The 26,348-nt window shown below is 37.1% G+C and overlaps 1 protein-coding gene across 4 annotated transcripts in view; it reads left to right on the top strand.

Annotated features, from left to right (window-relative positions):
* Positions 1-26,348, top strand: part of pde4d (phosphodiesterase 4D, cAMP-specific) — a 287,037-nt gene that overhangs the window by 200,354 nt on the left and 60,335 nt on the right. The window contains exon 1 of one of the 4 annotated variants that reach the window (XM_038281466.1): positions 17,218-18,176. The exons of the other annotated variants lie outside the window; for them this stretch is intronic. Within the exon in view, the coding sequence (XP_038137394.1) occupies positions 18,088-18,176 (89 nt within the window). The 5' untranslated portion in view covers positions 17,218-18,087. Of the gene's footprint in view, positions 1-17,217; positions 18,177-26,348 lie in introns of those variants that run through there. 4 annotated transcript variants of the gene reach the window in all.

Raw genomic sequence — 26,348 nt, 5'->3', positions numbered from 1 at the left:
TATCACCAAACTGTGATAACTGTGATTAATTTCAGTGTAAACAAATGCCATATGTTGCCACCCCTAAAAAATTCCTGCCCCCCTCTTGCCACCCCATAAATATTTTTCTAGATCCGCCCCTGCATATAATCCTTCAGTGATCACTTTGAGTCTATACTGGACTTGGTGGCAACTTAAAATATTATCTTCAAAAAACAAATCACAGCCGGGATTAAATGAGGACATTTCCTTATTCGGGAGATTGTGTCATAATGATAGATGCCAGTGGAAAGTCACAAATCTGGAAGTGCACAGATCACAAAAAAAAAAAAAAAAGATTGCATGTCTCAGTGACATGATAAAACAAGCTAGATCTGCTTATTTTAAAACCTGGTGAAGATAAACAAAAAATTTTTTTTTATAATATTCATAAAGCTTTTTGCCTTCAGTGCCATTTTTGTCGGTTTTACACGTGACGACTGTAACAGATTTTACATTTTATTTGTTAACAAGGTGGAGGAGATTAGGGCAATGTTTTGTTCCTCTACCAGAGGCCTGGGAGCTTGAGAGTTATTCTCAGTGTCTTAGCTGTTCCCAGAAATTTGCATTTTTAAACAGAGATATCTGATATTTCTCCAGGTATCTGTTGGAGTATTTCAAGATATAAACTTTTTAAAGTTTATATCTTTTGGAAGCTGGATGTCTAAAATTTAGACTATGCATACATGTTGCTTTTTTCCCTCTCACTCTCCCAAGAGTAGATTAAAAGAGCTTGATGCCACATTCTACTCTACTCACAACTAGAGGTGAGTATTGGCATGAGTGTTGCGATTCGATACATGTTGTGATACTTGGGTCTTGATACGATATTATCACGATATTACAGTATCACTATATATTGCCATATTTTCCCCAGCTATCAAAATCAAATGATGAGATAAAACAGCAAGTGCTGTATATTTTCATCAGAAAATATTGATTAGGTATTATTATCCATGTTGTTTGGGGTTTTCTTCCACTGTGACTGCCTCAAATACAGATTTGTTGCTGCACGCACAGTTAAAGGGCTCCACAGCGCTATCTGCCAGAGTGGTGGTGCAGAGGTAGCCCATTTTCCCATCAATGTTTTATGTAACCATATATTTTTTTAAATCGATACTAAGAAGTGAAAGATCGATATTATATTGGGCAGACAAATATCATGATATATCGCCAAAACGATTATTTCCCACACCCCTACTCACAACTAATTATACAACCTGTTGTAACCTCTTTTGGCACCTAATGCTATAAAGATACAAATATATACCATGCATGGAATATTCAAACAAATGCACAGAAGAAATCTGCAGTACTAATTGCTTTGTGGAATTTTTAATTGGATTCTTCATGTATGTCAATTAAATTATATCTTGACTGTTTTCTAAAAAGCCTTATAAGAAATGTCCAGTGTAATACTGTAGTTTCTTGGCAGCTTATTTGGAACTGCATTATTCTGCATTTGGGAAACATAGATTGGAAAGATTTCAATCATCAGAGTGTCATATTAAGGAATCTTGTCACTGAAAAAAGATTAACACACATACTATGGAGCTACTGGGCCCTCCTGTGAAAGACAGTGACACACGTTAATTAACAATGTTTCAATTGTAATCACTGAAATAATTGCATCAGACATTTAAGAACATTTCACACAGCTATCTTCATTCAGTTTAAATAATTATCCCACCAGTAAAGCAGAAATTAAAATACACTCAAAGAATCCCTGTGTGAGAAAGGAAATAAATAAATAAAACTAAAAATGCATTGTAAAGATTGCATCAGTTTTATGCCCACATAAATCTAATAAAATGTAGCGAACCCTATGGTTATCTTTATTTCTGTTTTAGTACCCCTAAAGCTCTAAATAAGAAATCCTAATCTAAAAGACAAACAACCCAGAGCTGGTTCCCAATGCTCTAAGCCCTTACTCATTATGATCCATGAAATATGTTTTTCTTTTGAGCTCAAGATAATCAACGGATCACTGCAGGTCATCCTTGGGTGGTATAATTCCTTAGAGGAACAGCTAATCACACCAAAATGTGCACTAAGTTCATCCAGTGCTGCGATTAAGGTTCAGACTAGTCAGACAGTCCAGGGGAAGCCAGTCAAGCGCTTTGGCAACAACAGTGACACGACAATGGTGCAATGCAGGAAAAGTCTATTTTTGGAGCTGTTGAGCAACAGCAGCAACTATGGTAAGAAATGGAGGTTGTGTGGGTTATTTAATGGCTCATGTTATACAAACATTATTTTGTGCAGCACATTAATTAAAATGTTTTGTTCAACCATTTCTTTACATCTGTTGCATCCTTTTGGCGAAAAGCAATGTCCTGAAATATGAAACATGACAACTACAACAGATGAAACACCAGGAAATTTGGCCCGAATAGTTTATTGTACAAAGCTATAATGGATGTGATTAATATGTACCAGGAGAACTAATGGGCCAGAAAATGTAATCTGATCCAGTTTTAATCTACCACATTTATCACAAGTTTTCATTTACAAACAAAATTACATTATTAGATGCATTGATACTCATGAAAACAAAGAAAAAAACTTGTTTTAACAAAATAACCAAACTCGGTGCATCATTTTTAGATGTATAGAGAAGATAATATATTTTATAAATACATTACATACGATGATATACGAATTTGATTCAAGCTAATCTTGAGACTATTTCTGCAGAGAAATGCTGGTTCACCTTACAATACTTTCAGTTTTAGGTCTTGAGTTTCTATTGTATGAATGCTGCTGCAATGGTTAAGAAATGTTTAAAAATTGACCATCATGTTTAAAAGGAATATTACTCTGTATCCAATGAATCTATGGAATATACAGGTTTTTCATTTTTACAAAAATGTACTGTATTTTTTTTTTTTTTTATATATATATTCAGATGCGTATCTGTATTTAGTATTTGTTACTTTATCTGCAGTAGGCTGTTGGACCAATAATGAAGCCCTAAATATTAATACAGACAAAAAAAAAACTGACTGGTGAGAAGTGAAAATTCATGATGCTCTAACTAGAGTGCTCCTGTCGTGTCAGGCTTCCAAAATGCCCTCACCCCTACCGCGTGAGTGGTTGAGCTTAATTTGATGGCCCAGGCACAAAGCTCTCATTCAAGTGTGCAGAGGAGCATTTACGCTCTGATGGCAGCTGATTCACAGCACAATGCTGGCAATTGACAGAACACTTGATAATCATTGTCATCTTTAGCCTATACTCTGACAGCTTGTAAACGAGGAGTAGGGTCACCACCCTATCCCATCCAGAAGTTTCACTGCCAAAAAGTTAATGAGGCTGAACAAAATTTCAACAAATGCTTCACTGCATAAGAACTGAAGAAATGTTCCACTGTGGTTCACATAGCCAAAACAATTTATGATTTAAAGTATTAGATACTTTTGAACTGTTTTCAATCTGTGTATCAAATAGTAAAAACAATAGCAAAGCCTTTAATTAATACCAGTGCAAAATTTTTATCGTAAGCACCAATTTCTCATAAACCTGTGCAAAAAAAATTATAAAGTTGTTTTAATGTTTCTTGTATAAAATTCCTTTATTTTTCATTAAACAATGACATTTAAAAAAAAAAATTCTGCAGCTTGTTGCCTGTCACTGCGTCTCATATGTCAACACGTCTCTAAGTGCTGTGACGTCAAACTATGGAATACCAGCAATGCAATAATTCCAGTCTGCAGTAACTGCTTGTTTTGAAAACATATGTACAGGAAGTGTTTAGTGACTCCATACAGAATGTCTGGGTTATGCAGAATTATTGAAAGTAATTGATATTTTCATTAGTGTAATATAAATAACCTGTCTGGTTATATTTATTTGACTTCATTAATGTTTTATATAAATTAGAAGTCACTTTCTATGCAAACCCCTATTAGAATAGATTTTTAAATCTGTTAAAGTTTTTGCTTTTCCCGTGATTCAGCCTTGAATAGATTTCAAAAGGAAAATCTGTTAATTCTACGTCCCACTGGTGAACGTCCTTGAGAGATTTACATCTGGTTAGCCCAAGTAAACAAGCGGCTATCAATGCCCCTGAAGTACAGGTGCTGGTCATAAAATTAGAATATCATGAAAAAATAGATTGATTGCAGTAATTCCATTTAAAAAGTGAAACTTGTATATTATATTCATACATTACATACAAACTCATATATTTCAGATGTTTATTTTGTTTAATTTTGATGATTACAAATGACAACAAATGAAAATCTCAAATTCATCATATCAGAAAATTAGAATATTACTGAAGACCAATAAAAACAAAGGATTTATAGAAATGTTGGCCAACTGAAAAGTATGAACATGAAAAGTATGAGCATGTACAGCACTCAGTATTTAGTTGGGCCTCCTTTGGCCTGTATTACTGCAGCAATGCGGCGTGGCATGGAGTCGATCAGTCTGTGGCACTGCTCAGGTGTTATGATAGCCCAGGTTGCTCTAATAGTGGCTTTTAGCTCTTCTGAATTGTTGGGTCTGGTGTATTGCATCTTCTTCTTCACAATACCCCATAGATTTTCTATGGGGTTAAGGTCAGGAGAGTTTGCTGGCCAATTAAGAACAGGGATACCATGGTCCTTCAACCAGGTACTGGTAGCTTTGGCACTGTGTGCAGGTGCCAAGTCCTGTTGGAAAATGAAATCTGCATCTCCAAAAAGTTGGTCAGCTGCAGGAAGCATGAAGTGCTCTAAAACTTCCTGGTATGTGGCTGCGTTGACCCTGGACCTCAGAAAACACAATGGACCAACACCAGCAGATGACATGGCACCCCAAACCATCACTGACTGTGGAAACTTTACACTGGACTTCAAGCAACGTGGATGAAGTGCCTCTCTTCTTTTCCTCCAGACTCTGGGACCTTGATTTCCAAAGGAAATGCAAAATTTACTTTCATCAGAGAACATGACTTTGGACCACTCACCAGCAGTCCAGTCCTGTTTCTCTTTAGCCCAGGCAAGACGCTTCTGACGCTGTCTGTGGTTCAAGAGTGGCTTGACACAAGGAATGCGACAGCAGAAACCCATGTCTTTCATACGTCTGTGTGTGGTGGTTCTTGAAGCACTCACTCCAGCTGCAGTCCACTCTTTGTGAATCTCCCCCACATTTTTGAATGGGTTTTGTTTCACAATCCTCTCCAGGGTGCGGTTATCTCTCTTGCTTGTACACTTTTTTCGACCACATCTTTTCCTTCCCTTCGCCTCTCTATTAATGTGCTTGGACACTGAGCTCTGTGAACAGCCAGCCTCTTTAGCGATGACCTTTTGTGTCTTGCCCTCCTTGTGCAAGGTGTCGATGGTCGTCTTTTGGACAACTGTCAAGTCAGCAGTCTTCCCCATGATTGTGTAGCCTATAGAACTAGACTGAAAGACCATTTAAAGGCTTTTGCAGGTGGTTTGAGTTAATTAGCTGATTAGAGTGTGGCACCAGGGGCCATCAATTTTGAACCTTTTCACAATATTCTAATTTTCTGATATGATGAATTTGAGATTTTCATTTGTTGTCATTTGTAATCATCAAAATTAAACAAAATAAACATCTGAAATATATGAGTTTGTATGTAATGTATGAATATAATATACAAGTTTCACTTTTTAAATGGAATTACTGAAATCAATCTACTTTTTCATGATATTCTAATTTTATGACCAGCACCTGTATGCTTATCTTCGTGGAGTTGAATTCACCTGCTTCAACAAACCTAGTGCAGACAAAACTGTGAGAACCATGATGGTGGAGGACAACAAATACCTGAATGATCGACTGGACTGGAGACACAACTGTGAAGTCATCTACAAGAAGGGACAGGGCAGACTGTTCTTGAGAAAGTTTAGGTCCTTCAGGGTAGCCTTACAAATACTGTTTTTGATTAGCCATGTGTGAAATACACAGGGAATGGAAAGATATATATTTGTAATAGTATACTATTACTAATAGTATAGCCCAAATTGCTGTACTATACTAATTCAATAAATATATAGCATCTGGGCTCAAATCATCACCCATTGTTTCTCAACTTCCAACTGAAATACTCGAAATTCAAAGAATATTTTGAGCTGTGACTGCCCAGACAAACTGATGGAATTGTCAATGCTTCTAAACACACCAACACAACTATCTAGAACAAATGCCACATTGCTTTCCTGAACCAGACGCAAAGCCTCATGCCTTTCTTGGGCAAAGGAGAAAAATGACAGGAGTGTTGCTCTGCAGTCCAAATACCTTTTTTTTTAGGTGTATTTTAATTTGAAATCATGATCTAAGAGTTTTGAGGGAAAGGCAGGAAATCTAAGATGTGATAGGTACAGTGCAAGTTTAAGTCAGTGATCAGTTGGGGAAGCCATGTTGTCTGCTGTGTTGTTTCAGTCTTTATAACACCCAAAGACATCAGAGCAGTCAAGCGGGAAATGTTATAGCACTTCATGCTTCCCTGTGAGAAACTACGAGAACTAGTTAAATGTCCTTTACATTACTCTGCAAAAATGGCCTGCAAACTGCTGTGATCTAAAGGCCACAGAGATTCTATGGAGGACTGTCAAGAGGTAGCTTGGACAAAACAGATGCAGCAATACTTAAGCACCTCTGCAGAGCAAAGCATGATCCTCTCAAGGCCATACTGCACTGATGCTAAAATTCTTGCAAGAGGCCAACCAACTCTGAGACCATGGGCATCAAGATTATCTGTCTGTTCATATTATATTTGTATGACATTCACTTTTTAAATTGAATTAGCAAAATTGTTTCCCTGATTTGTACCATTTTCATTTCCTTTCATTTAGCTTTCGCACTTTATATATTTACTACTTTAAATTTAATATACATATTAAAATGTCCATCCTTGAAAATATGCTGTTTAAATACAGCCACCTTTTTTAATTGCGGCTTATTTGGCAGTAAAATTGATATGAAAAGTTTTAAGTTCCCTGTTTAAATGAATGTGTACTTATTGTTATATAATGTCTCATAAATAGATCTTTCTTTCTATGAAGGGGAACATATTTTTAATATTGTTCTCAATTTACCCAAACATAGCAAACACTTGTTAGCCAAGCCTGTGGAATACCAAAGATACTGCTCCAAAGGCTGTGATCTTGAAGCTTCCTAAGAAATGCAACAACACACTAGACACTCTCTGTGAACTGTCCTCTTTACAGAGGAAAAGTTATGATTCCTCCTGCTGCATTGTATGGCTATAAAGTTATCATGAAAAAGAATGACGCTGATTATGTCAACCGTTCATAAGAGCCACTATTACCAGATGGTGTTAGAGTGAAGTTTGCCCGTGGTAATGAACCACTGATATTTCAGTACATTCCCTTCCGCACCTGCTATGAGAACAACTGCCTTATGCAACACTCGCAGTGCATATCATAGTTTGTCATAGTGGGTTTTATCTCTGTATTAATGAAGCTATTTGGCACAGATTGTAGCCTGTAATCCAGTTGAGCTGATTGATAAATGTTAGATTTTACTTCTTCTTCTAGTATGACGTTTTTAATACAGAAAAAATACAATTTTTCAAGAAACTTATGTGGATTTATGCACTTATGTGGAAATATATGAATCAGATTTAACCCGTCTCTATAACTTTAGATTACAGTTTATTCGATTATCAGTTTGTTGTGAACAACTACTGTAGGGGTAACCAATCAAAAATCAGTGGGGTTATAATATAGAAAATCATCAACCAGTAAAGGTACAGAGACATTTTTAATTATATCTGTTACTTTAAACAGAATTTAACACTGAAATAAAAAGCAGGTTTTTATGCATCCATGTTATATACTGAATTTTTAAATAAAAAAAATTGAAAATTTTTCCATTTTAAAATCTGAAGTGTTTTTTGAAGTAGAGAACAACAATAATTCAGTTCGGTATATAGACAAATTCCTGATTCACATATTTTATAAAAAACCTGAACTGACAGTTTTTTTTTTTTTTTTCCTTTTTTATGGCTTAATGAGAGAAGTGGGCTTTTTGCTGCCCTGCAAGGCTTTTAAACCTGGGTTTGAATGGCGACAAAGCCATTCTCAAGCACATATCAAGGGGCTTATTTTGAGCCTGGGTCGATATTTATTTTTGATTATGTTCATGGTGGAGAATCCTGCTTCACAGCAGCAGGGTGAGCCAAACATAGTCAGAAGGTGCAGGGTCATGTTTGAGTGCATCATATCACTTTTATTTCACTAGTTCACTGCATTTCTTCCAGCAGTCAACATTTTCTGTGCTTTCTTTTTCTTAACATCTTCTCCTTCTTTCCCACTGCCCGGCTTGCCACAGGTTTGCTTGCTGTGTCTAAAAATAGCTCCCAGCAGTGACTCAAACTGACACAGCTCATTGGCTAATTTGTATCACGTGTAGCCGGGTCCCGGCACTTGGACGGCTTTACCATATTAACAGGAGAAGCACAGAAAGTAAAGTTAGACATTGTCGACAACATGCTGTAATTTATAAATGTTCTAAATCAGGTTGGGTCCAGATTAGCCAGCAGCTGGGTCCGGATTCGGGCCGCAGTCGCCTGATCTGTGACCTCTGAACTACTGTGTTAAAGAAATTAACTAATTTCTGTTTACCCCCTCTTATTTTAATAAAAAATGCAATGCAGTTTTTTTTTTCTTTCTTTTCTTTCTTTAGGGAATAGACACAATGCCAAACACATGTCACATAACTAAGGTGAAATGTCTTTCATTCAACTTTATGATAACTGGATTTGTACTTTTTTAGTCACTCTTAGATATGGTCTGTTTACCCCAGGCGACATGATTTAAAGGTGAGTCTAGAAGTCCCCATTTAGCATCTACATTCTTTTGTAAATTTACACCACATTTAGAAGGCTTTGTTCTCATAAATATTATTTAATAACACCACTGCCACACATTTTCTGTTAGATTTAGGTATATTCTCTTCTAAAACTGGATTATGCTTTGATCTACACTATTTACTTGCAGATGTAATAAAATATTTAATGTATATTTATAAAGTTATGGCGCTGTCAAACCTTGACGATTTAGCCAGCCTATGCCGACGTACGAAAAATTGGCCAAAAACGCTGGAGTACTTTGGGTAAGTTATGGGTAATTTTTGTATAAGTTATGAGCACACTGACACATGTCGAAATACAGCAAGTATGTCAAGATCTCGATGTATGGGAGCCTTTGCTCATATGTTGGCCATTCGTTACAGGTAAGTTATTTGATTGTTGACATACGTTAAGTGTAAGTTACTCATAAGTCGTGGTGTCTAGCTTATCCAAAACCTATGAGTAACTTCTGCATAACTTATGTGTAACTTATCAAGAAGTTATCTCCAATGCATATCGATGAAGATATATTTGGCATGTTTCAGACAACCATTGAACATGTTTCTAACTTACAGCTACTGTATATTGGCATTTCAGCAGCGTGTTGGTATAAAAGGGGGTATAAAAGGAAACCGTCAGTACTCCTCCAGACCTCAGACGTTCCACAAGAGATGGAGGATCTAGCAAGGCTGAGACGGGAATAAATACTAGCTTTCCTCCAACATCAACATGATCACATCAGTTTGACTCTGTTCCAATTGTAGGATGAGCAAGGAGGTGAATGTGATGGATCCTCCCTAAGTTCCGATAAACTTCTTAGAAGACATGTGCCTGAATCTGCTACGACTGCAAACCTTTAATTATTTATTTTCCTTTATTTTTGGCAGGCAGTAATAGGGAACTAGGTTAATATAGCGGCTGCTAAGTTTAGAAAAATCTTCTTCTTGTGATTTTTATGCAGGATGCACACCTCCAGGCGCATCGCTGCCCCCCTCAGGACACTGGCTTGTGACATTTCATGAGCAGTACGCTGCCGTGCGTTATGCATAATATAGGCTGTCGTTGGACATAAGTTCTGGTCTTGTTGTGAATACTCTATGCATACGCCCAAAATTGAAAAAAAAAAATACATAGAAAGTTCAGAATATGCCAGGGTTTTAGAAGATTCTGGGACGTCGGCATACACTGGCAAAATCGTCAAGGTATGACAGTTCCATTAGCTAAATAGGATCCAATTCTGTTTCTGAAGTTTTGGCTGTGTCACCTCCGTGGTTTGTGACTAACTGCAGAGAGTCTTAATTATTACTGCATGGCCTTCTATAAGAAGTGTAATGCTCATCTTGCCATTCCACTGTAATAGGTCAGATTTAAAGAATATATGACTACCGCTCATCTCAACAAATGATCACACCTAAGTTAGGGTTCTTAGCTTCTCCAGAGTTGCATTACTGTCTCTATTACATGCCCAAAGTCGGTCCTCATGGGCTTCTGACTTGCAGGTTTTACAGGTTTCCCTGCTCCAGATTTACTGATTTTCAATGATAGCTGATTAACAGGCTTTTGCTGAACTGCAATCTTCAGAATCAGCTGTGCTAAAGGAAGGAAACCTATAAAACCTGCAGGACAGTGGCCTTTGAGGACAGACTTTGGGCATGATTTTGGGCATGACTGTCTAATTTCCCTGGATGCATTTGTAGGAAATTCCTGCACTGTTCTATGGATGTGATGTCCACGTTGAATGGGTCCAACCTAGCAAGCAATCAAAGTGTTACATTCAACATGGATTTTTATGGATACTCAGAAGTGTTCTTCTGAAGTATCTTCGAAGCATCCGATGCAGGTCCAGCAGATTCCATAACAGTTTCTTCCCCACTGCCATTAGACTACTGAAATGTTGTGTAAAATGGGTTATTTTATTTATATATTAAAAAAAATTTAATAATGTTAGAACTGTAAATATACAGTCATGTGTTTGTATTACTTTTCAAGGCTGTACTTTAAAGAATGAAATTGTCTAGAGCTGTTTAAAATAAAATTTCTTTTTGTTTACACTCCTGTATACAAAATGACAAAAATAAATCTGTTTAAGTGACTAGCATCCAGCTAAACTCAGACACCAATGGCAGCTCTACAGTGAAATAAGCAAAGAAAAAAGAAAAAAAAAAATTTTTTTTTGAGGTATGAGCGCCACCTACAACAATTAGCAGAAAAATGCTGCAGTTGTGTGTTTTCACCACAGGTGGCAGTATCATTGGAAAACTCTGTAATGCCTCTTTAACAACTTGCCATAACATTAAGGAAAATAACATAAAATAGGTCTCCGTGTTTTTATTCTTATGTATTGTGTGTGAAGTGTCTGAATAAGCTGTGATTCCTGTTTTCCAACATTATAGATTGATATAAAATAAACTTCGATGCGTGTCTCATTTATGATAAAGTTCATGTTAATTTGAACCGCTTATTTTCTCCACATACATCAGTGCTACTCATGCTGAGTTATGTAATGTTTTTTATTTATTTATATATTTTTTTAACACTTAATCTTATTCTCCTGTCTTTTGGCCCACTTTTAAATCAGTGTTAAAAAAAAAAAACTCTCTACTCAATGATCAAGTAATTTTTTTCTCCACTTAAACATTCTTCACATTTTACAGAATAGCCCTCAAAGCCTCCATGTCCCTATTAGATGTGGGAATCTAATTACAAATATCTGATTTGAAAGAGGGGGAATGAGTTAACCTTTTCTGAAATGCCACTGCATTACCATCTGTGAATGGCAAGGAGGAGGACCAGGCTTGATGCATTTCAACAACAACATGCAGACTGAAATGCAGCTTTCCTACCTCAGGGAAATAATGGCATATGGGCTTAGTTTTGTCCCAAGATTTTTTTGAGAGTTTTTGACATGGGCTCAAGATTCTAGATGCATTTAATGAGATTGATTTATTCGAACGTTAATTTGTTGATGAACGGGAATTCGAGAATGTGATTAGTTGCGTTAGAAGTTGTATTGATTTTGTGTTGAAGATCTTATTTGTCTTGAGAGCTTTGGTCGTGTAAAGCTTTTCATACAAAATGTTTTGCTTTGCAAACAGTAGGAGTTGCAGCTGTCAAGTATTGCTGGGGGCCTAAGCTGGACCAGTTCCTGCAGAGGCTGTTCATCCTGCATTCTCAGGACAATCGATCTGCAGAAAAATGAAGAAAAGTACTTTGCTAAATGTCAGTGCACATGAAATCGATATACAGTTATGTAGCTGTGTAATCCGGTCCCCTCCTGCATGAGTCCCGGCTACAGGGACAAACCGCTAATGTAATGGAAAAGGGCTCCCTGATTGGAGTATGATGCGATATTTTGTAGATGGAAACAACTGCTGGGGTGCTTACTGTACAAGAAGGGGTCACAGATGATGATACGTTAATACTGTTCCAGGACTTTAATGTTGGATTGAGTTAGCTGTGTTGGGGAACATATTGTTGTTTCAAGGCTGCTGCGTCCTTCCATCATAGCTGCATTTACTTTTATTGTTCATAAATCTTCCCTTATTCCGTTGCCTCTCTATCCCTCTATCCTCTCCTTGTCTTCGCTCACTTTTATCTAGCTCAAAAGACACAGGCATAAACAAACCATGACTTTTCTTTTTCTCTCTCCATCTTCCCTGCATCTGCCTCCTACTTGCTTTCTTTATCCTTTGTTTGCTTGCTTGCTTGAAATTTTCCTCAGTTGACTTTTTTCCTCTATCCTCTCGTGTCGTGACAGCTTACAAGTGTTAAGCAGAACAAAGGGGGAAAGCAGTTATGCAATACCACACATGGGCACACACAGTTGCTCTGAAACATACTGTGTATACCTTATGTCAAGAAAAACTTGATCTTAAAAACAAGAAAAAATCATTTTTGCTGTTTTTTTATGGAGATATGTTGGTTAACATTTTTTCGTACTGACATTGTGCTTTTTTTTTGTTTACACACAGATGTTTGATGACATTTGACTAGTTTTTAGTTCACCTGACTGACTGCCCATCCTTTCAACGATCTATTTCAGGATTTCTTTATGTGTTTTGGGGTTTTTAAATTACCTCTATTTTCTTGATACTTCTGAGCTTTGATTAGAGTATGTGCTGCTATATTCTCTTGGTCAGTTGACCTTTGCTTTTTCAATTCAATTCAATTTAGTTTATTTATATAGCGTCAATTCACAACACAAGTCATCTCAAGGCACTTTACAGTTCAAACAGATCATACAGTCAAATTGATTCTTTTGAAGTTTTCTATCTAAGGAAAACCAGCTGATTGCATTCACTCATTTACTCAAATGCAATCCCTCACACTAAGCATGCTTGTAGCAACAGTGGAGAGAAAAACTCAGTTTTAAAGGTCCTTTTCAAGACCACTCTGGAGTATATCCTAAATCGGGAAAGATCTATTCCTATACACATTAGGCATCTCCACCTTGATAGCAGGAACATTTTCTTATCTCGTAAAACAGCATTTGCTGGCATGCAAAAGTAAAAGGCAACTTAAAAAGATCGCAAGCATCAGACCAGCAAAAGGCAACCTCTGATTTGCAAGTCAGTTCTACTTGCGTTGTCATTTCCTTCTGTCTGAGCTACTTTAAAGGTATAGTGGAGGATGTTCTTTTCCCGGGTGGATAATCAGAATAACTGGTCCTCTTAATTGTCAATCATTCTGGTGATAGGTTCATGTAAGGCCTCCTATGTGCTTGTCCCCATTTTCACTTACCAGTGGTGAGTCTGACATAGTGGAATAATTGCAAATCTTCTTTTGGAAAGTAAGCTTGTATGAGCGATGCAAACAGCAACTTTTAAACAGAGAGAGAAAAGGGCTTGTGCATTCTCTTGCACGTGTTTAATAGGCGTTTCCTCTCGGGAGCGGGTACAGGGTTGTGCATGTGCATTTTTTTTTTTTAAGTGGAGAGGGTGGGTCTTTTTAAAAAAAAAATTGAAAATCCTCCATTATACCTTTGATTCAAACATTCCCCAAACTGAATCATTTTCCCCCTCAGTTTACCTCATCGACAGCTGCCACTCATGGCGGGTGTAACAGAAAGGAGCAGAATTATATAGCGGCGGGGGAGGTGGCGGGACGGTTAGCAGCAGTTGAGAAGTTGCTGACGTTTATGCCGGGCAGGATGTGTGCAAGAAGCTGTGCTGGATCCTGCCTTTCAGATTAGACACTGGAGCTTTGCCTTTGAATGCGAAACACACTGAGACAACCTTAGAAGTCCTATCTTGGCATCTTCTCATTCTACACTCACCCTAAGAGCATGGGCATAGGTTTGCATAGGGACCATAGGGACATGTCCCTACCAAAATTTTGAACCGACCTAATTGTCCCTACCAATAATTTGATGTGAACAACATGTTTATAATTTACTATACAGCTTTGCTGCAGCAGTGGCTTCTTTTCCTCTAGCAGCTTCGCTGACTGCGCGCTCAAACTGAAGGCACAAATATCTCTCCGTACAGCAGCAGCTCCGTCTGAGTGCCTGCCTGTCTACTGTCCCTTTAACGTAGCAGCGCACGTGACTGTGGTTCTGAGCAGCTACTGGTTGTTCTGCCTTAAGTTCCGCCTTCTCTCTTCCTGATTGGCTGTTTTCCAGTCCGTGTGCATGTGTGTGTGCTTGGAGCACAAAACTGAACATTTCATTCTAGAATACGGCGGTTACTACAATTAATATTAGGCTATGAAACTAGTCCCAATTAAAAAACTGAATATCATGTACGCTAAAAAAAACACCTTTTTTTTCCTTGTATAAAACTAAGCCAGGAGTTCTGAAGACTGCTAGAAAAATGGACAAATAAAGGCTGTAAGCTATCAACATTTCTGATTCTTAGCCACAGCCAACTAAAAAAGAAAATGTGAGGGTTTCCTTTTTCTGATCTGCTGATATTAAGTTGCTGTTACTGTTTTCATTTTTTGATGACTCTTTGAGGGAGTTCAGGTATAATTATTAGCAGGTTTTAGTATAACAATAAGAGATGGCGCCTAAACATCTGCTATTTTTTGTTTAAAAAGCATAATTAGGGTTCCACGTAATAATAGTTCTATTTTATTGACTATTCCTACTTCTAGAAATAGGATAAAGACAAGAACAAAGAGAGGGACATTATTAACCTTAATTTTATCTTACATAGATTTCCACAAGTCTATAAGTAAATTAGTGCAAACATTAATGTCTGGTAAATAATGCTTAAATCTGGCTGTTTATTTTGGATATTATTACATTGCAGATAAGATATTTTATATTTGAATAAATTTTGGCCGTTCTTAGTGTTGAGTTTGTAGATGATGCCACTAAAAAAGAAAATAGACATAAGGATCTATTTTAACAGTCAGTCAGTAAGTAACATACAATGATATAAAAGGTTGTTTCATTTAATGCTTTTATATTAAAAGCACACTTTTATACATTATATGGTTATATAGTAAACACAGATATCCAGTTATAAGGATGCAGGGCAGCTTGAAGGTGAAGCAGCTGCCCTTCAGTGCTTCAGGTGATGTCTAAATGATTTTAATTACAAAATAAGGAGCAACTTTTTTATTTATATACAATATAAATATCAATTTGTATTTGATATGGCTGGATTTAGGGAACTTAAACAATAAGCAGTAATGTTTCAGCACAGCTTGAGAGAGAAGTGTTGGAACCTTCAGGGCTTCAGGTAAGGGTTTTTTTGGTTTTGTTTTCAGTAGGAGTAATTGGATTCTGTGATCGCTTTTGGAGCTCACAAATGATGCCACATGGATTTTAATATAGTTTGGCTGATTAACATGTTTGTTTCGTTGAATGTTATCTCCACTTCACATGTATTTAGTAAGAAATGTTATGTTAAATGCAATGTTACAATAAAGTTAGGACAGCAACTAACAATTATTTTGCAAATCGCTTAGTCTGTCGTTAATTATTTCGATTAATTGGATAGCCAAAGGTTCTTTAAAGAAGATTATTAATGACATTAAACCAGGTGAAACTAAAATATTTCATCTTGAAGAGTTCTGGATGGAAAGTATTGACAGACAAAAACATTTTATAATCTTATTTGCAAAATGTTTATACGTAAATTTATTTTACAGTTTTGGTATGATTACTGGTCTAAGTGGGTTATTCTGTCGGGGAAAGCCAGATTTTACATTTATATTATGTTTTAGAGTCTCTATACTCCATTTAATGATGAATCACTCACTAAATTAGTTGACAAATATTCAAATAATCAATTAATATGATTCATTTTTTCAGCCCCAGATAAAATACATGAAATGGGCTACACAGAGTAACTACAGCCCAGATGTTCAACTTTTATAGTGAAGTTATTATTTTAATGAATGTATTATTTTGCTTGATACAGAGAGAGCATAGTAGGTAAAAATATAAGAGTGGGGTTTAACTCTGCACAATTCTATATCTTCAAAAGAAAATACTGCATTTACCTTCTCTCTTAGTTGTTCAAATGAAACCATTTACAAAGTGGAAAACAGTCCTAATTCCACATTCATCAGAGCCGGTGATACTTCAACATTGATAAACAGCATCTAGTGAGTGTAGTACTTATACAATTTTTATTAATGTAGCAAAATGCTCCTTTTCTCTTTAAACAATGAATTCCTCTCATCAGTACTGATGCTCACGTCAAGCATAAAAAAGGGCATGCATATTGCATAGCACCAATGACACCAGACCAATAGTGTCCCTACCAAAGTTCAAATCAAACCTATGCCCTTGCCTAAGAGAGTAGTGCATCCAAAGTCACCTGCTTAGGCAAAAACAGAGATTACAACATAATCCCACATAAAATTGATCAGTGATACTTATTTGTGTATTTATGTTACCTTTTGGCCAAAACCCAAACACATAGAACCCAATTAATTCATGAGGCTGCTGTAAGTAAGAATGCATCCAGTTAAACTGGTTTTTAGAGACTAAACAAGCCACAGTATAAAAACCTCTGCTTGCCTTCATCATACATGCGTCAGCTGTATGTTTTACAGTTGGACACATTTACACGATCAAAAAGAGAAAAGATTTTGCGTTTGCTATGTGGTTTGAAATGTCATGGTTCACGAGCTGGCATGTAGACACAAGAGAGACAGACGGCTTTTGCTCAGAGTCGTAAAAAACAAGCCAGGCAAGCATAATAAACAACAGAACCAGTTGCTGTCATGACAAAGTGGGGCTGTAATAAAAAAAGCAGAGTTTGTCAGCATCTTGTCCTTATTACTGTATACACTCCTCTGTGCATGCTAATTGTGTTTGTGCAGACCTGCTCCTCTGAATGAAGCCTTAAGAGGATCATTAGGTTTAACTCACTGAGTACAACAGGCACACCTATTAGAGAGTCGGGACATCCCACTGGGGGAGGGAGGAGAGGCGAGGAAGACGATCAGAAGCGAGTCAGAGGGTAGGGGAGAAACTGAAGAGAAGCTTCACTGTTTTCTGTTTTTATTCTCCCTTCCTCCTCCCCGAGTCTTATTTTCCCTTGGAGATGGTGAAAGGGCAGAACAGAGTGGTAGAAAGAAAAAAAAAGACAGACAAAGAAGAAATAAGAGATGGTGTGGCGAGGTGATAGAGCTAAGAGTGTGAAAGCGAACCTGTGAGTGTGACTGACTCTCTGTGTGTAACATGCTCTGTCATGCTGCTGTGACTGCGGCTGCCTTCTCCAACCGGCGTCATCGGCTTTCAGGAAAAGGAATGTTTACGCTAAGAATGAGTCCCTGAACCGGTTCACCATGTGGATGTGGGACAGTAATTTCCTAGCCTTCGCAGGAAGAATCCCACGGAAAAAAGAGCAGCGGCTGGAGAGCTTAGTTGGACCTGCTGGGTGGCCGCCTTCCTGTTGGTTCTGCTGACAGTCTCACTTAGAAACTGACTTCTTGCAAAGCTCAAGTCTTCTTACTTCAATTTCTCCTTTTGTTTTTCTAAGTATTTTTGATGGATTCTGCTGAGTTTTATTATTACAATTTTTTTTTACGATTGCCTTTTAAGAAGCAACTTTTAGCTTTTTGAAATGATGCCATAGGTTCAAACAAGAGAAGCAAAAAGTTCCGGACTCCAGCAAAGGTCTGAATGCATCACAGGACACGACTTTACACAACTATGGAACTCAATATCATATTCAGGTGTCTGCAGATAGCGTGGGGCAGGATCTGCAGATAGATAACTACAGTTAATAGAAGAAGAAGGGCTCCAAGCATTTAGGCATTACTGACACAGCTTCAAAATGAAGCCAGGACAATCTCCAGGCGTTCCCTGTGATAGGTCCATGATGCACCTCAGTCAGTTTCCTTTCAGACGACACTCCTGGATTTGGTAAGTTCCCAGAAACAAGTGCATCTGTTTATGTTTTGTATAACTTACAGCTAAATTTTCTAAATCTTCAAATATTTCTTGTTTTAATTGCTCCCTGCTGACTTACCCAGCCCGGTTCTCCTTTATTTTTTTTATTTTTTTCCTAGGCACAGCTCACATGTATTCAAGGAAATTTATTGTTAAATGGGCCAGACATTTCCTGTCATTTTCTCCCACACTAAATGCTCCACTTGATCCATAAACTCAAGGGCAGTTCAGAAATAGTAAGCTAAAGCACACAATGATGTTGTAATGTAACAGCATGCTGCTGAGAGCAGCGGGAGGGAAATTTAGCTAAGGTTGCAGTGTTTTTCTCAGTCTTTCTTCTGCCCTGTGTTGTTTTTTTCTTACTGAGGCTGGTACATACTGGGAATAGCTGTCTTTAAGCTGTGTTGTAAACTGGGCGGGACGCAGAGGAGCTAGTGACGTCAGATAGAAGGGATGTTGGGACGTGGATAATGTTTGTATTCCCAACATGGTTTTTCCAGTGAGTTGAGTTTTTATGAAGGATTTTTAGCCATGTGTCATTTTTTCAAACATGTTTCTCTTTCACACACTTGCCAGTTTTTATCCTCTCTGTAACAGACCTGACATAACTATCCCTAAACCCTTCCCTAAGTCTACAATTCCCTGTTATTTCTTTTTTTCTACATTGGACTCACACACAAGCTTCTTGTAAAAAGTAAAAGGCATTTGGTACAAATTTCCTTCTCCGATTCGCTCGGTACATCTGTTCATCTTGCAGGGGAGAGCATGAACAATCTGCCAGTTAATAGATTAAAGCCTTTCTATCAAGATCACACAGAAAACTTAAGAGATTGTGGCTTTAATATTTTATAAGGCTTCTTTACTGACTTTTCCATTACTGAGCTGTGGAGAAGAGATTGGAAAGCTAAAACTTAATGCAAATATCATGACAAACAGAAAACATGACTGCCAACAATTGATGTTATACAGAAAGAATGAGAGCAAAGGAAAATTTTAATCCCTAAACGTATGCTAGTTCTATTTCAACATGCAAGTTTTTCCTTCCAGCTTGAACAATTAGTTAAGTTGGTAAGGAAAAATCTAAAATATAATTATCGGACTGAATTGAAGGGATTTAGTAAATCTGGTTTTATCAAAAAAAAAAATTCAGTTCTTTAAAAAATGGCAGAAAAACAGATCAGGCCGTTGGGCAGTAAATCTATGAGGCTTGTGACTCTTCTAGTTGCATGGGCATGAGTGAAAAAGGAGCTCTCAGGAAGACCTGTATTATTCATTGCACCATGATAATGGACCCATCCTTTACTATCTGTCAGACCTGTGTTGTCCTGTGTAGCACTAAGAGGAAAAGGATGAGGATTACAGTAAGAGGAAATATATTTTTGTTCTAAGTATGCATTTTATAAAAACTCTTCTGCACATAAATATGCAAGATAATGCTTCTAAAGGCTAAAAAAGTTGCAGTTGCTCTAAATTTCAGATGGTTACAATTGCTATTTTTACACTGTGCTTTTAAAAACCTTTAAGGCAGTTGTAATTGTCTAAATAAAAAGTACACAAAAAAAGGCAGCCAGGTGCATAGAATTCATTATTACACAAGTGTGTTTGGATAGTAATAGTAAGTCTAACCTGAACAGGTGGACACCACTGATCTTTATTTATTTACTTTGCTGATAGGCCATTGGTAGTACACGTTGCTGTGAAGTCACCAGCCACCATATTGGTACTCCCTAGTCAGACCGGTCAGAATGTAAACAATACAGCATCAAACAATGATGCTGTTCTCATTTTCAGGGGGGCATAAGACTTTTAAAATAAATTCACCACTTGGACACACACTGGCTGTTTCATTATTGTAATATATGGTAGAAAATAGGCACAACACATTGCATAGTCAGTAGGAAGTCCATGGAGTCTATAAATCATGCAATTTAACATATTATATAAATCCTTTACAACAAAATGAATGTGTTAATGGTACCCTAAAATTGCTGAATTGATGATGTACATGTAATATACATGTATTGATTACATTGTTATAGTATTTACATTACACTGCAGACATTTTTATGGCGCGACTCCGCGACAATGGGGAGTACCAAAATGGCAGCAGGTTTCTTCAGTTTTTTTGCTCTATCAGCAATCCAGTGAATAAATAGAGACCAGTGGTGTACAGTGCATTTTGTCCAGTTCTAGGTTTTAGGAATTAATAAAAAAAACTGGGTACAGCACGACAGATTAATGGTAACGAAATTTTAATATGATTCAAGATCCCTATCTAGTTAAACGTCCAAGGCTTACTTTACTTGCATGTAGTAATTCTTACAAAGTCATGCAAGAAACAGATTGTTTTAGCAATAATAAAATTAACAAAAGGAATGCTAAATGCTATTTGTATAAAGACAGCTTTATTTTAAAACAAGCATGAGAACTCCTTGGTATTTTGTCACAGCTGGACTTTATTTCTTTACATAAAAAATATAGTTATAAACATATTTTTGATTTGGGAAGCCTGTTTAAATAAAAGTTCAAACTTCTGAAAGTGCTTTAAATATTAATTTATTACATACTGTTCAATAAATGTGTGTTTTTGATTAAGAGTAAATTCATTTGAATGCGCTTTAGCAGAGACATCCATGTTTGTCAAAGAACTACTACTGCCACCCACTGGTTTGTGATGTTACAGTGCGGTATCGTCTGTTGATCAAGTCCCAGATCTGTATCTGGTGTTTAGTTAGTCACAGCATGCTGTTATCCAAATCATCTTGAAAAAAATCGTCTTCGAAATGTGGGCTACATATTAGGTGTTTTTTTTCTCTGGCCAGAAATAAATGGCAAATCCTCCCTCTTCAAGTTTGCAATCCAACGACCAGGACCGCAGTAACCCGTCCATGGAGGATCATGAAATGGAAAGGAGAAATAAAATTTTTTTTCACTTTTACCCGATGTATTACAACATCCAACTGTCATGCACTTTGGCAATGTCAGTTCAACTATAGCTCTCGTGAATTTCAATGGTGAGGTCCTCTCGAAAGCTTAAATAATTGTTTTTTATTGCATATGCGTCTAGTAGCTTCCATTGATTTTGCAGGTAAAGCGGTGAGAATACAGCTAGGCTTACTGCACTGTGACTTCACTGCTGAAAGTCAGGAGTGAGGTGTTACTATATTTGGGCAAGAATGGCTGGTGTTCTGTCGGACCAGCATACCCATTTATCCTGTTAGTTCATCCCCTTTTATTCCTTTACTTTATCCCTTTAGTTTGTATTAAAAAACAGGTGTGTATCCCTTTAGTCATGTGCAAAAAAAATTATTTAATTACTTACTTTTTGGTGTTTTTTGAAGCGTATGGCGACCTCACCTTAAATTGTTTTTTTTGTACATTACTAAAGGGATACACATCCGTTGAGGTAATTTAAAGTCATTTTTTTTGTACAAAACTAAAGGGATAAACACAAATCTGATGTCTTGCTCATGCATATTGACTTTGGGTATGCTGGTCTGACGGGGTATGCTCATCTGACAGAACACAGGTCCCAAACTCTGTGATTGCGACGAAAATTATTATTTTTAATTTTTTACTGATTAATGCTAAATTCATTAAATCATTGCAAACGTATTAGTTTTAGGTACAGATAATGATCTATTGATCATTTCTTGCTGACTGGACTTTTTCTTTACATTTAGGCAGGGCAACATTTATCTTAGAACCCTACTGCAATGGGGAATATAATTAGTCGAATCACAGTCGTTCTAAAAAAAAAAAACTGCAGAGAATAACTATGCTAATTTAAGCCTGTTTGGATTTCTGCTGAGAACTTTGAGAAGCTGCTAATTGTGTTTTACTCCCTTAGGGGACAAAGAAACATGCGTTGGGGACTCCAGTGGTTAGAATGAAGGGAATGGATGGAATGGAAAGAAAAATCCCCATTTTTGAAATAAACAAAACAATATTATTACAAGGTTTCTGAACAAACACAGGCTTTAAATCTTACCCAAGATAAAGTATGTCTTTTTGTTTGTTTTTTTAGGCTGGTTAGTAAGCATTTATTCAACATCTACAGTTATATTTATTAGTGAATATTATGGAAAAAGGAAGGAGATCAAGATACTGTCATTGGAAAAATAAACACAAATTATAGTTACAAATTCATATATATTCTTGATCTTATTCCATAAGATCTCTTTAAACCTGTAGCTGTACAAGAGGAAACTTCCATTTCAAGTCTTCTTATCCTCAGCAGCAATCCCTTTTCATTATGAAGTGTTTTTTTTCCCTCATCACAATAGAATACTATAGTTGTTTATTAATAACATAAAAAGGTATAGGAGATCCACTTTAATATTTTCATGAACAATACAGATGCATATAGGCTTTTAGTTATGTTGTAACCTTACAATCCACATTCTGACACTGGGTGTTGCCTCTAGCTGAGCAATGCATAAACTGAGATGTATGATTGCCTAAACTTCATTAAACACTAACCAGAAAGGAGATGAAAAGTCTGTGTAGTAATCCACTTAAGTGAATCCAGTGCCTCCGAGAGCAGGGAGAGGGAAAAGGAGCGGCTATATTTAGAACAAAGATTGCAGATGCTCTGCTGCATAACTCTCCTCTCTTCCCATCCCTTGCTATTTACTACAGTCTTAGACGATGAGTGAAGTCAGTGGAAATGAGATTTGGATTTGGATATGATATTTTGGTGTGTGCTTGGTGTTTTAGCACATCAGATTTTGTTTTCTCTGCTTCGGTTCTCCTCCACCTTTCCTTGCTCCTAGTGGCCCCACCAGTGGCTACCTCAGATTTATTTTATCTATTAGATAACAAGACACATGGAGTTTTTATCTCATTTCTTTGACACTGATCCCACGGTGTGTTGTCATTGATTCCAGCTCTGAAGGGGTCGTCTCAGACGGGGCTTTAGATTGCTTTCCATCGCTTGGAGTCATCGTGTCGTAACAGACAGAGATTTTAAAAATGCGCCGTTTGGGGACACCAGAGACTTGCTGTCAGTTTTCAGGAGATGCACTCATCAGTCACCGTTGTCCCTTCACTGTGTGAGCATGAGTGTGTGCATGTGTGGGTATGAATTACAGATCTGCTACTCACTTGCAGCATCAATCTATGCCAGCGTGCTGTGCAGGAGGGGCGATGCTTCCTCACACAGCCTTATTAAGGGTGCTACCAATTCACCTCACCTGAAAAGGCCACACAGTCTAACACTCCTTTCTTCTCCACACATTTCTTTTTTTAGCACTTTGTTTTCTCACATAAACCCTGGTACTTTGTGCTTGCTCACTGTTAATAAAAGGACTGATAACTACACTGGGTTTTTAGATCTGCAGTACAAATATTACAGGAACAAAATCGGACTGAACAAGTTTTTTACTTTTTTGATTGGATCTGATTTATAGAGTCATGTAGTTTGTGTTTGAAAGCTTCAGTTCACAGCCACATTCAATCAATATTTATGTAGAAAACACATTTACTCTAGTTAAAGAGATACATAACTCTGTTTTTTGTATTTTTCAGCCAGTACTGTTTCCCAGTTCTCACATGTCTGGATTATTGTAATACACCTTATCTGGGGGTTAGTGAAAAAGTGTTTTTATATATTTTTTTTATTTTTTACTATTTTACAAGGTTGCACTTTAAAAAAAGATGAAATTGTCCAGAGAGCTGTTCCAAACAATTTTTGTTTTTGTTTTACACTTGTGTAAACAAAATGACAAATAAAATCTGTCTAAGTCTAAGTCTAGTGCCTCCAACATCCCTCAACTCCAGAGTGCATAATGCTGTGCAACGTTTTTTATCTAGCAAATTTAAATATGAGCACATTACCGCCATTTTAGCCTCACTACACTGGCTCCCTGTACATTTAAGAAATCATTTAAAAGTTATTATCTTTGTTTTTAAGTCACTCCATGGTTATGCTCCACCTTTCTAAATTGCTGCACCTTCATACTCCCTCCTGTTCACTCAAGTCAGCCAATCAGCTGCTTCTTGAGGTGCCTAAAACTAAACGGAAGCTTAGGGGGGGATTGTGCTTTCTCTGTGGCAGTTCCAAAAATGTGGAACAACCTTTCAATGCAAGTTAAAAATTCTACCTCTCTGCCTGATTTGAAATCGCTCCTAAAAATGTATCTTTTTGCCTTGGCTTTCAAAACTATGTGAGATGTTGATTTTGGCCTGTGATAAACTATATTTTTTATATTTTATTATAGGCTTCATGGTTCTGATTTTAATTTTGTTATCTCTTTTATGCTTTTATGTTTTTATGTCTTGTATTGGTTTTATGTTGTTTTATGTTGCAGCACTTTGGTCCTTCAAGAAATTTTAAAGTGCTTTATAAATAAAGTTGGACTGGATTGGATGTCACACTGCCTGGGTTTATTATGCTTTTAAAGGGTGATACAATTTAATGGAAACTGCAAATTATTGATAGTTTTAGTCATTTTTAGTTAAACTGAAGAGAAAGAGGTTGCAAGATTATCTATCCATCAAAAATACCCATTTACAGAGTAAATATTTTTTGAGTTTGATTTGATCTGTTCATCACAAGTAAGAGTACCAGATTGTGGTTTGTGGTGGATATTTGATAATGTTGCTCACTTGATCTTTATTATAACATTCTGCTATCAGGGAATAATTGCATTGGTTACTGATTATTAAGACATAACCTCTCCTTTCCAGGAGAATATTGGTAAATTATTATAGCTGCAGTTAGTCAGATTTGAATGATGTTCTGTATGTAAAACAGAGATTTCACACAGTTAGGCAGAGCTCTCTCTTCAAAGCGCAGCAGTGTTAAACTGAAATTTCCTGAAGCGTAACAGGTGTGCCCTGCTGATGTGATTTCACTTAAACAGTAGCCGCTGTGAAAATGCAACCCTTTTTCATTCTTTGTAGACTTTAATTCATTTTCCTCTCTGAACTGTTAAGCAATCAGCTCATCGTTTCACACTTCATTTTCACTCCCACTGGTGGACTTTTCTAAGTTTGTCCAGTGTTATTTACTCTCTTTTTTATGTATTTGAACAGTGAATCAGTTAGTACTGGCATGCATACTCTTCCTATTTTTCCCAGCCTTCTGTTTGCTTCACCATCCAATTTGTCTGTCACACATTGCTTGTCTTGGATTTCACGTTGTGTTTTTGTGCCACCTATTTACACTACAATAAATCTCCCCTTTTTCTCGCTTCTGGTGTGTAGCACGAAGCACATCAGATGAGCTATACAGTGCAGAATTAGGATTGTCTGGCTGCTCTGTTATCTTTGGTCTGTGTGCCAAAAACAAGCTTTGGCAGCATGCTGGAGACCAAACACACGCCGCATTAGGATTATGGAGATAACTCAGCGTATTAGTGGTTTTATTCACCCGGCTGCATAAAATGAGTTAACCTTTGTGTATATTTATCTCTGCATCAACCTATTGATGGGCTGCATTTGGCATTTAGAAATGTTTGCCTTTGTATTAGTTATTTTGTTTGAAAAGGAGAAGCCCTGATTCGCATTGGTTGTTTCCTCTGTGAATTCCCTTAGGGTCCACTTTATTCAACATTATTAACTAATGTATCAGCAAGACATCAGCAGGGTGTTTTATGACAGCGTGAATGGTGCTAATGGGCATTAACTATGTGACACTACAGTAAAATTACTGCCTCATTGGAGTGCATGCAGTATAAAATGAACACAGGGGAAGCGTTCTACACAAAGACCTAGAGGGGGCTTTGGGATCATTTCAAATATCCATTTCATTTCAATTGTAGTCATCTCAGCCCCCGCCGTCTCTGGCTGCACAGCAGCTGCTGGGAAGGGTATTCAATCATGGTCTTATCTGCAGGACGGAGGCAACAATATGGACAGCTCAATAAGAACACAACGTGGCAACCAGACACATTTAAGGCTGGGGGGTTGGCTGCTGGTGCATCTGATATCTCACTATAAATTAAAAGTAGGTGTTACAGATATTTCTTTCAGTTAAAAGCTAAAGTTAAAAGTTAGAGTGTAAGATACACTCATTGAATGCTTTAGGTACAACTAGTCATTAGCTTGTTAACACCGATAGTGAGTTAGCCAATCACATGGCAGCAACATAAGGCATTTGTATAACTTGATGTCATGAACCATCTTCCTGTAAAAAAGGTG

This window comes from Cyprinodon tularosa, unplaced genomic scaffold (genome assembly GCF_016077235.1).
Source record: "Cyprinodon tularosa strain WSP-4 unplaced genomic scaffold, ASM1607723v1 ctg171, whole genome shotgun sequence".
Classification (NCBI taxonomy): domain Eukaryota; kingdom Metazoa; phylum Chordata; class Actinopteri; order Cyprinodontiformes; family Cyprinodontidae; genus Cyprinodon; species Cyprinodon tularosa.
The sequence above is the reverse complement of the archived record's forward strand: the minus strand, read 5'-3'. Positions and strand labels throughout refer to the sequence as shown.